The sequence below is a fragment of the Micropterus salmoides genome, unplaced genomic scaffold (genome assembly GCF_014851395.1).
Source record: "Micropterus salmoides isolate LMB-PRFRI ecotype aquatic unplaced genomic scaffold, ASM1485139v1 Ms_hic_scaffold_8, whole genome shotgun sequence".
Taxonomy (NCBI): domain Eukaryota; kingdom Metazoa; phylum Chordata; class Actinopteri; order Centrarchiformes; family Centrarchidae; genus Micropterus; species Micropterus salmoides.
Genome location: NW_024044570.1, coordinates 13261587 through 13277354, shown reverse-complemented (window position 1 = coordinate 13277354; position 15768 = coordinate 13261587). Strand labels below are relative to the sequence as shown.

General features: G+C 39.0%; 2 protein-coding genes across 4 annotated transcripts; both read right to left on the bottom strand.

The window, feature by feature from the left end:
- Window positions 1-250: 250 nt before the first annotated feature.
- Window positions 251-10356, bottom strand: LOC119893439 (glucoside xylosyltransferase 1-like). 3 transcript variants are annotated; one of them, XM_038705583.1, is made up of 8 exons: window positions 10012-10356; window positions 9344-9436; window positions 8336-8519; window positions 7980-8042; window positions 7637-7888; window positions 5211-5334; window positions 4853-5025; window positions 251-1643 (listed from the first exon to the last, which is right to left on the bottom strand). In XM_038705583.1, the coding sequence occupies exons 1-8, from the start codon at window positions 10227-10229 to the stop codon at window positions 1503-1505; spliced, it is 1248 nt and encodes a 415-aa protein (XP_038561511.1). In that variant the 5' UTR covers window positions 10230-10356; the 3' UTR covers window positions 251-1502. The 3 variants fall into 3 exon arrangements, with proteins under 3 accessions (XP_038561511.1, XP_038561510.1, XP_038561512.1); XM_038705582.1 differs by having other exon boundaries at window positions 7980-8111; window positions 10012-10354; XM_038705584.1 differs by lacking the exon at window positions 9344-9436 and having other exon boundaries at window positions 7980-8111; window positions 10012-10354.
- A 1022-nt stretch (window positions 10357-11378) lies between these two features.
- LOC119893440 (YY1-associated factor 2-like) lies at window positions 11379-15338 on the bottom strand. Its single transcript, XM_038705585.1, has 4 exons — window positions 15179-15338; window positions 14743-14868; window positions 12546-12698; window positions 11379-12422 (listed from the first exon to the last, which is right to left on the bottom strand). The coding sequence occupies exons 1-4, from the start codon at window positions 15202-15204 to the stop codon at window positions 12182-12184; spliced, it is 546 nt and encodes a 181-aa protein (XP_038561513.1). The 5' UTR covers window positions 15205-15338; the 3' UTR covers window positions 11379-12181.
- Window positions 15339-15768: the final 430 nt, after the last annotated feature.

The window sequence follows — 15768 nt, the reverse complement described above, 5'->3', positions numbered from 1 at the left end:
CTTTTTGGCCATCTAACAACACTTTCTGAAGTCTTCACACTCACATTAATTTCCTATTTTCAGCCTGCTGCTGCCTTCCAGGACATGGCTCATGCTCGGTCTTTGTGTGGAGTGAGTGGGCATCAAATACAGTTTATGCAAAGTGGTTTTGATGGCTGATGCAAAAGACTTAATAAGAATACAATATAAAATGTAAGAAACTGAGAACCGAGCATTCCAAGTGAAACCTTAAGAAATTTCAGCCAAATAATTTCATTACAGCAGAATTCATCTGCCTTAATTCCTTTATTTTTGGCAATACATTCAGGGGTTAAGTGTATTTGCAGCTCAAAATACTGGTGTATTTACTTTTGAAGTAACAAAAAGAAATTCCAAACCATCAAGTACTTTTAGTGTTGTGTCACATTTAAAATGCTATGACTTTTTCAACTCAACCTTATTGCAAGTATTTTAGAGATACTACAGAATGCAAATATTTATTTCCCATTTATTTCATATACATTTAAATGTCTATGCTGGCTTTTAAAACATTAAAATCACATGTATGATTGTTGTTATTACAATCCTCAGTTTCTCAAATCAATAGTGCAAATTGCTGTTAAACCAGTCTGGGAGCAGATTTCATGACGCTAGCTGACTTTACTGAATACCAAATACTCTTTATGACATTGTTCCAGTTATAGGAAAAAATATTACTGAAATGACTTAACCACTAATACAATGTACAATAAACACTGCTTTGAATATTCCCATACCAGAGTATATGAAATGACACCCTCATGTTACATTTTTAAAAAAGGTACACCAAAAAGACACCTTATATTCTTCCTGTCATAGATGTTGAACAATAATAAATACTGATACTTTTATAAGTATTACAAATTATTAATGAGCATTTTTGATCAATAAAAACACGATAAAGACGTCATGTGTAACTATTAAGTACCTGAAAATAACTACCATTTTCCATTATATACTGTGACAAAAACATGTATGCAAAATATATTAAAACAACTCTCAATATCAAACTCTAAAAATAATTTCAATAAGAACAGCGTTTTTAAGTACCCTGGTGTGTTTCCCCCCCAAAGGCCTTAGACAATCGTATAAAGTAATTGCAGATTCTCCCCCCCCCCAAAAAATAAAATAAAATAAAATAAAAGAGTGTCCTTCTTGTCATTTATAAAGTCCAAAATCTATGCAGGCCAAAGTGGATTCAGTGCATTTCCCACCATGGTGAGAAAGCATTTGTGACCCAGTTGTGTGTACAAGCATTGCCTTTACTTAAAAATAAAGATACAACCTGTTGCCCAGATTATCCTTCTCCATTTCTACAGTCTTGATATGCAGTTTGTAAACAGATGAGGGTTCAGTGTGTTATCCAGCTCATTGTCTCCACAGGAGTGCCTTAATCCAAGTCTCTACATCTAGAGAGAAATTAAGACACTAACCATGGAATGATATAATAAATACAGTTCTGATCATCTTCTCTGTGTGACATCTCATTGTAGAGAAATGATGCTCTGTTTTAACTTCTTTGTAAACAGGTGACTGGCTCTTCCACAGTAGGTGTTCGTGGTAATCTGTAGCGACTCTTCTAGCGGGCGAAGCAGTGAGGTCTCCATGTTATCACCAAACTTGTACTGAGATCAAAAGAAAAATGTGCAGGTATTATATTTCTAATGTGTCGGTTTTGTGGCTGCAACTACTTTAATTTTAGATTTGTCCTGTTCCTGCCAGCACTCAAAGACTGAAAACATGCTTAACAAAAAGAACAAGAAGATTTGTATTTCTACAACTGTTGCCTCTTGTAACAGCCATGAGGTGACAAAAAGAACTGCATTCAAATAATGCGAATTAAGTGCCACATTTCTCACTGGCACTTCAAGTCAATAACATTCTGCATTTGATTCATATCCGTCAATTCAGAGTGCGTTTGGATGATGAATATCTATTACCACAACTATACGAGAATGGACTCAGTAAGCCGTGACAGCATTGGTGAAAGCTATACCAGCAGCATTCCAGATCTGCTTCATTATTGTATGCTTTTGTTGTCACCAAGTGAACAGCACTTCCCAGCACTTCACCCAGTTACTAGCAGCCAAGTTTTTACAACATCCAGTATGTAAATAAGGCAGGTACAGTGTGTAATTCATTGTTTTTATATTGAGGTACACCATTCTTTTACTGGTCTAGTAAATAAGAAGAAATCGCTATTTTACAGCATCTCATTTGACTCTAGTTTGGCCAGGCATTAGGTTACTCAAAGCACACTCTCTTTATTATCTCTCATATACTGGAGCAGACAATAAAGCACCATTAACAGCCTCCTATCGATTTTTATGTGGATGCTGCTGGTGCGTTGTCCACACAGCCATCATGATGACTCAAACTAGCATCAGCACTAAAAATTTTACAACTCTTCTGTGGGCTTGGCCGGGTAATGGTAGTGCCCTTTATTGCAAGCTCCTCTGCTGGCTGGGAGAGCCTGCCTTGGGAGCCGGGCTGACTAAGGAGCTCTTGGTGGGATGGAAATGACAGTTTCCTCCAGAATGGCCCGCTCCAGGCTTTAGGATGCTGTCCTCAAAAGGACTGAGTGGGAACAAAGTGGGAGAGGGCCTGAGGAGCTGGAGCAACAGGAAGCGTTGATAAAAGCTTCAACAAAATATAGCTTATAACTAAAAAAGGATCTTCAGTTAGACTGTCTGTCTAATAGGCTTATTGTACACTACAAAGACCCGTATCTTAAAAACAGGACACGCATTATGCTTACTAATGACAAACTGGAGCACTCCTCCTCCTCCTAAAACCAGGTGGAGTCTGGTACGTGCTGTCTTGGATGCTGTCTGTGCATTTGTGCTGTCGGGGAGACTGATGGAAGCATGAGGGCCGAGTGCCCCATAATGAAGCCTGCTCGTTTTCCTAATGGCTGAGAACATTGCCCGCACTGATAGTGGCCAGGCTGGGCCCTGTGGCGGTAATGGATGGAGACCAGCTAATGAAGCTTCCCTTGCTCCCCCTGATTGCTGCCTGCATGTTGACCGGTGTGCTGAAATCGACAAGAGCAGATCGAAGGCGAGCCACTAGCAAGCAGTGAGAGAGCTCTCCGGCTGACTTGCTTGCTCACTGATGACAAATGTGTAGCGGACTGTTAAGCTCTCAACGCTGAAACACATTTAGAGTAAATATGATAGATGTCATACTTTTTTAATCCAAGTTCTGTCTTCATTTTCAAGTGCCAGCGATACACTGGCAGTTAGTCTGAAACTGACAGTATTTACTCATAGCCTGCTTTTAAAGATTTACATCTTCATGTAGGAAGGAATATACAGTAGGGCTGTATAATTTGTGATATTATAGTCACAGGCATTTGTGATATTATAGTGATATGATAAAATGAGATTTTCTAATCGCAAATTGTGCAATTCCACTGTGGTCACATGATACGCGAGTGTAAAACAGTCTTCAGAGGAAGCATCAACTTGGCACGCTACGCTGCACTGACTTACAATTGGGGAGGGTATGGGGGTGTTCTTGCTCTTGTGAAGATTTGATTCGCTTACTGTATAACACACTGTGGTGAACTTTGTGTTTGTTATCTGTAGGTAGGGCTACCTGATGATATATTATTTAACTGCATGACTTGACTCAAATTATCTTTCCCTGAAATTATTATAATTTGATACTACTTCTCCACCATTGCGCATAATAATTCAAGCGATTCAGGCATCACCTAATTTCATCATAACATAGGAGAGAAAGTGTATGTGTATCTATCTACTATTGTGTTGGTCGTACTAAACACTGATTTATTGCTTATCTGTTTTGAATAATACAGAAGATAAAGAGCTTAAAAAAATAATCACATATTAAATCACAATTGCAATATTGGTTAAAAAAAAAAAAAAAAAAAAAAGGGAACAAAGAAATCACAATTAGATTATTTTCCAAAATCGTCCAGCCCTAATGGACAGACAGGCTCGAGAAGTTAAAAAGTACTAGCACATTGTTGGTTTTGGTCTTTTCATGGGATTTGGGGATAATAAGTAAGTAAGCATGTATGTTGACTTTTAATTGTAATTTTGTTATATTGGAAAGCAGTGTAATTCAGTAGTAAACACCAACAGAGTAAACCTAAAAAAATTCAGTTTTTAAACAGATTTATTTTTGTCAAATGACAATTGCTCATGGTTGCATTGACTGTGTTAGAATAATTTAAAGTTGGCCTATAATGATACTAAAATCAAGACCTCTTTGACGTGGTCTATTTTGACACTACCCCAATTAGTATTGCATTCACCTAAATGTTATAACAACTGCCTTATTATAATTTATATAACAACAGGTGCATTAACTCTAAAATAAAAAATTTGCCTTTCAGTTGACATCTCAAGGAACCACTCGAGTGGTCGAAGCTGGGTGCAGCTGATGTATCTGGTTTGGGAGAGTTAAGACAGGATGACGGAAATGTTTAACAGGCTATTGATTAAGCAGTGGTGGAGGAAGCATCTATAAGAGAAAAGCAATGGCCTGGAGTGCCTATTGATAATGTAATTACTAGCAAATGTTTCTCCAAATAGTCTGATCTACCTACCCAAATGCCCTCTGAAGAAACAGAGGCCCCAAAAAGAAAGCCTATAAAAATGATCCTCACTAGAATAAACAAAGCCTTTCACGTTTTTCAGCTGATTGTGTCTGGAGCACTCCTAACAATAACTTTTGGAAGAACAGATATACTCATTTCTATTCAGAAGCCCTTTTCAAATAAAATGCCCTTGAGTAAAGATTTTATTTCTACTTTTTACTTAATAGAAACCACAGATATTCTGGTTAGAGAGGCTGTCTCTACCTTTTGGATGGCTTCGTAGACAGCTCGAAACGCTGGCTGCTTGTCATCATGGTAAACTCCCCTGTTGCCATGGAGAATGAAGACGCCTTCTTGTTCAGCCTGTTGACAGTTGCTGCCATAGATACAGTGGTCTGGACGGTAGTTCCACTGGCAGGGGAACACATACATGCTTTCTGCAACACAGACATGATTATAATAAAGATTGTAAATAACTGAGTTTGTACAAACCCTCAAATATTTGTTTATGTAATGGTAAATGTTCAAAAACAAACAAACATTCTTCTAGTTAAGTCTTGTTTGTGTCCGAACTAATGTCATTCATGGCTACAAATAATTCTGTGTATGTGGTTGCACAAACCTGGGTTATGGTGAAATATGATATTAAGAAGGTCCTGGTCACCCCAGGTGATATTGAGTTTATACTTCTGGAGAAGGGGCATCAGAATTTCCTCCCACTTAAGTGCAACTGTTGTCAAGTCATTCTAGAAGGACAAATATAGCAATCAAGAGCATATTCATATAATTTTACATGAGTCAACTATACACCATATACACCATATACAATTCTGGAAAATTAAGCCCTCTGTCAACCCTTCACATCAACTCAAAGAAACGGTTTTCTCTTTCCATTTAGCGTGCTCATTGTGTCGGGTTAGAAAGAATTACAAGAGTGACCTCAGCTGGCCAATGTTGGTGGTACAGCTATTCCTGAAGCCTCCTTCAGTATTCAATGGTTAGTCATTGTCTTAAAGAGGTGGTATTGTGCTTTTTGGCTTGGGCTTTATTGAGTTATATTTCTTTTTTGTGCATGTAACAGGGTTTGTAGAGTGAAAAAGCCCAAAGTCCAGCCCAAAGGGAGTTCCCATCTCCCACAGAAAACACTGCTCTGAACTGCTTGAAATCAGCTCGTTTGTAGTCCAGCCCTTCACTTACTTCATTGTGATGTCACAATGAAAACGCATCATAAAGCTTGCCAAGTGGCTAGCGGGGGTCAGGCACGCCCTCAAACCAAGCTAGTCTGAGCGGAGGCCCTTTGGCTCGACTCCCTTTTGTTTGGTTTTACATTGTAAAAATGTAGTACCTGTACCTGCTTCCAGGTACTTTTTTTCGTATCACCTCACCTCTGACGAGGTTCCAAGCAAGCTGAGGGATACTAAAATGTAACGTGAAAACATGACAGACTGCTGACTGGTTATATTTTACAGTTTTTGTATGGAATTTCATCACTAAATCCACTTTTGAGAAGTTTTGAGGTGAAATCAGCTGTGTAGATTTCAAATATTGACAGTTTTACAAGAAGTGATGGCGAAACAAAAATGTGCTTGAATATTCTCGGAGTTGAGGAGCTCTGCAAGTGGCTGCGGGGGATGCCTGTGCCAACCCGCGGGAAGAGCGTGTGAGGCCGGCCAGCCGTCCGCTCACAGAGCTCTCTGCTCCCGCCGTCACACAGACCGCTGCAGCAACAACGGCAGAGGAAAACACAGCTGGAAAGTTTTCATACCGCTTATCTGTCTTTACATCTCTGGGTACTATCTGCAACGGAAAACGGAGCAGGCCCGAGTAGAGTCGAGTCTATCAATTTGCGTTATGGTAGCATTTTTCGGCAAGGCAGCATAGATCGTCAGAACACCGGCAACAGTTCAACGTTTAGTCCTAAAAGACGACGCAACTCCGACTCTGTTTGGACCTGGAAATTCACAATCACAACCTGTAAGTATGCTTTATTGGTTGTGAATTATATTTAAAATAAACACTGCATTGTAACTTCACAGACTGTTCAAGTGCGGAGTTGTTGTAAACGTTGGCTAACACAGCTAAAGTTATAACTATAATGCTAATGTTACACCTGATGTGAAAGCTACTGAGCAAACGTTCAAATTGTTTGGCCAATTTTTATGTAAAATTGAGTTGAAATATGGTGATTTTTGTAGTGGTTTATTGTAAGATGTGGAACAATGATGTTGTGTGGTTGTGGACTTGAGTGTAACTTATAACATCTACTAGGTTACGGTCGCAGTCTGAAGCGGCTTTGATTTGGATCACACTAACTTGTTTCTTATGTCCCGCCCTTCTCTGCTTCTGATTGGCTAGTAGTCCTTACCTGGGAACTGCGCATGTGCAACTCCCAACAAAGATAAGTAAGATGCATCACTCTGTAGCTCAAGAGCAGAGCGTACAACACAGGGTGAAAACAGGAGCTGCAGCAATGTGCAGTATGAGAAAAATTATTTTTTGAAAATTAAACCATGTAAACCTGTTCTGGTACAACCCCTAATTAAGATTTTGAACCTGAAAATGAGCATAATACCACCTCTTTAATTTCACACATCTCAAGTTTCAGTCATTAACTAAATGTAAAAATGCTGATGGTTAATATGGCTTTATATTACTCAATAGATGAGAATTATTCTTTACAACAAATGTCCAAAGGTATTAACTGACACAGCCTACGGACAATGACATGGCCCACATTAAATGAGTAGTTATGGTTCCATCAGCACAGACTCACACTTTTCTCATAATCATTGAGGTGGAATTGTGAAGAATTTCAGACCTGGACATAATAACATTCTATATATTTCATACCTGTTGAGTGCTCTTTGTCTGCTTACAGTAGGTGAGCAGTACACTTATCCACATTGTGAATTTTAAAATCACAGTAGTATATTAAATTGACAAGATAAAGTACAAACTTTTAGCACATAACAGCTAAAAGTGATTAACAAACTGCAAAAAACTAAAAACCAAACAAACAAAAAGACAGAAAATCGACCTGCACATTACCTTAAAATATTTATCCCTGAGGCGCGTCATGTTCATGAGCATGACTCCTGAGTTGATGCCTGTTTTGCCATAGTAAGGGTGGCGAGCAAAGCGGTTGTACCAGCCGATGCGTGGCTCCTCGTGCTCTGGAGCCATGGCAGCTAAGTGGCTCGAATTGAACTGAGAAAGGAGGGCCCAGATGTCCTCTACCGGCTGCAGAAAAAGGATATCTGTATCCACATAGAGCAATGAATCCACCTCCTTTAGGATCAGCTGGAAAATAGATCACAAAAAATTAAGGAGCAAATTTTGTAAATGTGTAATTGTTACAAGTTACATGCATGAAGGATGACTCTAGACCTACTGGCAGGAAGAGCCTCTGAGAGGCACATGGTTTGAAGAGCTTCTTCCACTCCTTCGCATTCTCCTTAGGAAAAGTGATGGGGTAGATAGTGAAGTTAAACTTAGTCTGAACTATCCTGGGCCAGGAGTCCAGCTTTAAGAAAAGATATAAACAAACACACCTCAGCCTTTGGGCCAGGAACTGTATAAAAAGAAGGCTTTACTGTAAATACATGCATGCATGCAGAGAGCAGACTGTTTCTCAAACATGCCTTCAACATCAGATGACAAGCATAAGAAATCCTTTACACAGATATAGTCATAACTGGGCTATTGCTTTAAGAAACTGAAATTTCTGGTGTTTGGGAAGACACTTACAGCATTTCTGAAGCTGTCATGTAGATCATCCTCAGCAAAGATGTAGAAGTGCAGAGGCTTTTTGCTGAGGAGAACAGCAGACTTCAACATGGTGAGAGTCTCCTCTAATCTGGGGCCACAGGCCACCACAGCCAAGTGACTTCTCTCATCACTACGTTCCTTGACTTCAGAGCCTGACCTCCCTCTAAAAGCCAAGACAAAGCAATATTAATCAGTAATCAACACCGGCTTTCACTCTTACAACAGCATGGATACATTGACAGGTGCAGGAGAGAACAAATTAATGAAGATATCACCGGACTCAGCTTAACGCTACTCAGTCCTGTAGGGTTGGAACTGTCATTAGGTTTAATGAAAGGATGTAGAACAGGACTCTCTCTCATGCTTTGTGCTGCCTGCAAGTGCTCCTTGTTAACTACTACTTTCAAGTTTGAAAATCATGAATGTAACTTGTCACACTTTGCACATGTTCAAATCATCTCGCTCTGTATACATGTCACTGTATTGCAAGCCTACATACATAATTATTATTCACAAACTCGAAAAATGTTGCACAAGGCTCTAGTTATCCCTCATATGTACATCTGATAATGCCAGCATAGGTTAAACTGTAGCAAGACAAATTCAAACAAGCCCCCCAAAACCTCTGTTATCATTCTCTCTGCCAACACTTACATTAAATCTAGAAAACCTAAAGTTACCGCTCTGCCTATAACTGCAGTACTGTGTGTAGGATTAGAAATCTTAATAAGATACTGGCATGTTTAATGATGAATATATGTTAATGTCAATCTATGACAAGTAACATTTCACCAAATTACTAACAACTGACCTGTTGTCAACATGTACTTAAGAGTAGTCACAAAGTACACTGTGAGCGCAGCAATATGCCCTGCATTTACTCTGAACTGTGGACCTATGAATTAGGGGAAAATATGTTGAAGTCTATTGATTATTAATTAAAGAACATTGGTATCTTTTTATAGAGATGCACAAAATCAGCCATACCTAAGAGATGATTCCAAAATGCAGTTCACTCCACAAACATCAGCAGGCAGTCTCCAATATGGATTCCAGTAAGAAACTGACAGTGATTTACACCTGACAGAATAAAAACATGACCTTTTGGATCCTCAACGTTAAATTCATCTCTTGGACACCAGAACTATGTTACATGTTTTGGGATTAGATATGGCCTGAACTGCCTCCTAGAGTTAGTTGTTTAACAGGTGGCCGTCCATTAAATCCAGCCAAAAGCTACCGAGGCACAGAATTAACGAGTTAACAGCGGTTAATCAATTACCTAGCTAGCTAACAGGTGGTAGCTAATAGATTTGTACAAGATAGCATTAGCCGTGTTGAACACATAACGTTATGTGGTTGCAAAAACAGCACAATTAAAACTCTGAATATACTATATATACCATCAGCTCGGTAGCTAACATAAACTATGTGCCGTTAACGTGTGCTTGTTAGCTGTAATAAGTCAACCAACGTTTCCACAGCAACATCATGTATTATTTTGTTAACAGCCACGACAACTTTATAGCAACAAAAAGTGTTTAACTGTTTAAATGTCTAACATTGACGTTAAGTTATTAATGTGCTCATGTGTTAAATTAAATTAACGCTAGATGACAGACTAACTTCACGTTAGCTAGCTAAGATAACGTTACCTGTCAAACCCTCGTTCACGGTCTCGAAGGCCTGCCAGTCCTGGCCTTTTCCTGAGACGGTGACCGGTGTCATGACTGCTCCTGTCGGGTGTCCCTTGTTCCTTCAGGTCCCATGCGTCTCTGTCCTCCAAAGTGGAGGCTAGTTGATTGAACACATATAAAACTGAAAAGAAGGTGAAAACAATGCAGAGGATAAATGCGTTAAGATAGCATCGCATTTTGCGTTTCAAGTTTAAAGCGCTAACGGAACATTTTTGATGATCTTTGCAACCATCCGATGTAACGTTACAAACAGCTAACTTATCCCTGTCAGAAATCAAGTGCTACAGCACAATTAATTAGTTTACAGTTTCCGCCCCACCCATTTCTGTTACACGCGTGTTTAGTTTGATCAACCGTCTGTCACTAACGTTACAGTTTAACAGTTGACAACTTAATGTTAAGTGTTGTTACAGTTGAAAGCTAAATGTTCAGATTTGGAAAAACTAACTTACTGCCAGGTAGATATCAACGACTCAAAGCTCGATGCATAAGTACTTCATTCATTAGTATTAGTATTAATCCAAATCCTAGCAGTTTGGCATGTGGTAGTTCAAAATGGGGTTTGTGGAAGTGGTGTGAATACTGTACACACCACACACTGGATGTGAGATCTTAAAAACAGCAACAAATATTACAATGTAATAATAAATGTAACGTTTTGTATACTTCTTCCCCTCTGATTTTTCAAAAATGGCTCCCTTTTATGCAGTGGTGGACAATCTTAATTCAGTGAAAGCAATGTCACACTGAAAACATACTGTGCCACAAGTAGGCTAAACCTTCTTCCTTAAAGCTTTTGCATAAGTAAAAGCACAAAAGTAGTATCAGCAATAAGTACATGTATCACTGGATTATAATTACTGTAAGCAGCATTTTAAGGTTGTAGCTGCTGGATTATTTAATCTATTATAATCTAATCCACGTTTTGTTTGTAAAAATCTTATTATGCAAAGGACCTGCCTGCAAATTCATGCATAAATTCATGCAGTGGAGTAAAAAACACAAGATTGCTCTCTGAGATGCAGTGAGGTAGAACTTGTACAGTACGTGAGTAAATGTCATTTCAACTGCTTTTTGGCGCCTTCATTTCAAGACACAGTTTTAGAGATTTCCTACCCAACCACAAATGTAAGGGACATGGTGAAAGGTGTTAAATTAACACACACATACAATACAATGAAGTGTGTGCCACTCATTGAATTCGCTACACAAGTTAAATACATGGCTTTTTCTGTGTTGCCTTCCTGGAATTTATTGAGTCATGATTTGAAAAAGGGTAAACAAATTCAAAAATACAATCCAAATTATGGAAATGCTAAAGCAAATCACTGAATATTTTTTTTATTGTTCCAATAAAGCAACTTCAGAAATCCATGTCTGACAAACGGTTCACGTTTATCATGAAAAATTAATAACATATCCAAGTATCTACAACTTATTTTATTTAACATTATTTTACAATATAAATCATTCTATAGATTAAATCATGCTTAACTCTACCAAGTGAAGGAGAAGCACACTTGGAATAATTATTCAATATCTGTACTCAAATGTTAGACAGTAAAACAATTAATGGCATCCAATGGCATAAAATGAGGGCTGGATATGGCCAGTAACCAACAGTGTTATGATTGTGGAAGTAATGCTAAAGAATGTTATCATGCACATGGGATGCCATTAAGTGCAAATAATGATTCAAGGACAAACTACAATTCTGAGATGGCCTCTTCATATTTTCTTACATAATGCATAATTTCTTCTGTGCAGCAGGGACCAACATGTAACATGCTGATGTAACAAAACTCCAGTCACCACAACACGTGGCACAGTTCCACTGACATCCGGGATTTAATGCTACTGTTCCTCTTTTCAGTTCATTATGGTAGAATCGATGTCGCTGCAACAGTTCTTTGAAATAGAGCATACAGCATTACATCCTGACTCCTGAATTATTTATCATCATGGGAAGGCAGTGAAAAACACAACCCCAATTGGAAGTGAATGCTATTATATTGGCATTTATAGTATTATTTAAAAAAAAGAAAAATGTGCATGTTGAAGTTTAATCTCTGGTTGAGGCTGTTGAGAGTGCAGAAGAATGGGCTGTGCTTGTCTCGGAGGGGGAAGGTCAGTGAGTCTCTCCATTAACCGACGAGCCTTCCCCGTGGGGCGAAGAGCACCTGGAGACCCCTCGTTCAGTGTTATCAGAGCTTGAGCCACTTTGACTGTGTTGGTCTGCTGAGGGAGCGCTTGTTGAAGTGGACATAGGTTTAGCTTTCTCCTTAAAGTCTGTGATTATGACAGTCAAGTCTCCCACCGTGACTTCTAGATGCTGGGCGCTGCTCCTGTCAATGTTTTTTAACCTGGGCCTGGTGAAAAGACAAACAAACAGAAACAGGATATGAAAATGGCATGGAGGATAGTAAATATTCCAGTGGTGACAAAGCCCAACAACAATATCAAAGGCTACGGAATATGATGCCCTTTCCTACCTCATCTTTTTATGGTTTTTCTTTTTCAGTGTTGGTTCTTTATCACTCTTGTCTTTCTCAGATTTTTCTTTCCTCTCCTTTTTTGGGTGTGTGGGTGATGCAAACTGCTGATTTGCTTGCTGTGCAACAAGCTGAGAAACAGGCCGTGGTTTTCTGAAAGAGACAAAAAAAGGTTATTGGCCTTATAGATGCATTTACATCACTGAACCTGTTAGTGGGGTGATCATGTGGCTTAAGGTGTTGAACTGTGTAACTCAATATGATAGGGGGAGCAAGGGGCTTACAGCAATCATTTACAATGGCTGACTCCTAAATCTCAAACTCCCTAAAACTTAAACAAAAAGGGTTCACAAAGTTTTCAAGGCCGTCTTAAGGCCTCTTTCTGTTTCTCCGAACGGCATTTCAATGAAGAGCTGCTGTGGAGGTATAGCAACATAAAGAGGGTATTTCACACTAAAAGATTCGATTTACTCAGACTGCTGACTTCTATATTAACTTCAGATAAACTTTGGAATGTTTTTTGCATAGAATGAAGACTGCTGTCCACCATCTCTTTGATTGGAAGTGCATAATGAAGGGATCTCTTCACAGCCAGTATGAACAAGAGAAATGATTACAGCAAGCGAACCTATTTCAATGTTCATTTGGGCACCTGGCTACTACTTTTAAAGACAGACTACAACATATGTGAGCCTATCTTTTGAACTATGGTTCTGACAAGTATTTAGGCTGTTGAGTCGACTATCAAACCAGTATAAAACAAACTGGACAGTATATTTTCTCTAAAACAAAAATAAAAACTGCACTTACAGCTTTTATTGATTAAAAAAATATGTGTTTGCCATTCTTCCGACAGGATTTGGTAAGTTTAATTTACCAACTGTACAATAACTCTACATAACACGCTTCGTTGCTCAAATTGTTTTTACGTTTATCCAATTGCGTCCAGAGGCATTTTGGTCTGGGCCTGTTGGTAACGCCCCTTGTAATAACAAATTAACTGAAAGTCTGGAGATGCGAGGTGCCGTTGGTGCTCTCCACAGTGTAAAGTGTTAATGCTAATTCTGCAGCTCTTCCCCTCATATACTGGCGGACTGGGATACATAGAAAACAAAAAGTGATCAGGTTACAAAGGTCTTCTCAAAATTCGTAAAACTTTCCCACCAGCTAGCTGTGAGATGCCTTTTTGTCCTCTCTTGTTTTTTTTAAACACTTTAGCTAGTGTGTCTAAGCATTGCTGTGACCATTAGCTTTAGACAGAATTGGTGATGTAGCGATAAAGAAACTTGTAGGTAGACTTCCAGCTATTAATTGATTTCATACTATTAGGGATGAAATGGTTACCGGTTTAATGATAAACCACAGTGAAATTCCTAATGGTTAGTATTACCGGTTAAAATTTTCTTTAAAACCATGTTCGATTATCATGCTTTGAAAAACTCACAGTAAATTCTGTCCAGCATCAAACAAACTTAGAAACACTCTCCCAGATGCAGGAGTCAATGATGACATGGCAGAGGACACAGTGCTCTGGAGATTTTTCAGCCTCAAGTCTGAAGTGTGGTTGTATTTTGGGTTTTACAAGACAGCTGAGAGAAACTTGGATTTTCTGTCATATCTAAATGTTACAATGTTGGTTGTTCATGTTAAATGTGGCCAAAAGTTTCAAATAATGAGGTAAACATATTTATGTAAATATGTAATTTATAAATATGTAAATGTACTTTCATGTTACATCTTTGGCTTAAGTACCCAAACATCAGCTCAGCTCCAGTTTGTTAGCTAAAACTAATGCAGTCTAACTTAACAGCCCTGCAATAAATCCTCCTTTTAGCAGAAACAGAGATGTGCTGATTCAACTCTATGGTCATGTTGGAGGCTGTGGATTGAGATGTTGATTGTATGTTGTTATACTGAGAGGCATTTCTAGTCTACCCTACCCTCAATTATATAAATTGGGTGATCAGGATAAATAACACCTCACCTTTATTTTTGTTGCCCTAAAAAGTTTTCAAATGTGCTAAATTCACAGGCAAAATGCTGACAACATGCCTCAGTGTCAGATATGTCCATGATCACAAACTACAGTCTCAAAAATGCCCAAGATTAAACTTTAATCCCCAATCATCTTTTAAATCATGTTAAGATCAAAACAGTCCTACTCGTTAAAAAATGAACAGCCACAGTTTATTCTTACCGAGTTGACGTCCCTTTCCTGACATCACACATCAAGCACTTGAACGCCTCAGCGCTGTTCTTGAACGTGCAGACACTACAGTCCCAGTACCCATCGTCGGCGGAGGGCTTGGATTGCCGCTTTGGCCTTCAGATAAAAACAAAACAAAAACACTGTGATAACGGCGCATTTTCAATGAGCGCAATGATTTGAAAGAAGCCCTGGTAGACAATGAATACCAGAACAGGAAAGACACGACTCTAAAATGTGTTTTCTGCTCAGAAGTCAGTCATTGAGGAAAAGGGAGCTTTCAGTTTACACGGGCAGTTGCCCCATATTAAGCAAGCAGCCAGCCGCCATGAACGCTTCAGTAATGCAGCTCCATCCATTGACCGAGCTTTCTGTTCTCAAACGGCCCGATAAAGTCTTCGTTCAAAGATACCAGCGGCAGGTTTACCTTGTGGGGCTCTTCTTGTCTCCCATTTTAAGAAACTTCGCCTGACTGGGGTTGAAAAGGATCAATGTTACAGGTGAAAAAACGCATTTAGCTGCTACTCAGCTGTCGTGGAAACTCCTGTCGAAGGACGGTCACGTGACACGGATTCACCCAATCACTTTTAATGTAATCACAAAAGAGACAACAGTAAATGTGACAGTGATGAAAGGCGCTTTGTAATGTTTTACATCACGGTGTGAGTAAGTGAGTGCGCACGAAGACATGCTTGAAATGGGAATGGGGAAGTACACCAGCTTCTGTTTATAAATATGCAACATCGCAGTAAATGCTTGGGAGAGATTACACAATTGATCGAACCACGTGTAAAATGTGATTTGGCACAGAATGGGCATATGTTATCAGGGATTTGTGGGCTGAGGTGGAAGGTGGAAGATATAAGCCTATTGATTTCTCACAGAGGAACTAAACTGTCACAGCAGCAAAGGGAAGTATAATAACAGATGCATAAGTAACAACAATATTAAGCTTGAAAAGCAAAATCAACAAAAGGTGATATATATACCATACCACGCAGTGCATTGATATACAGT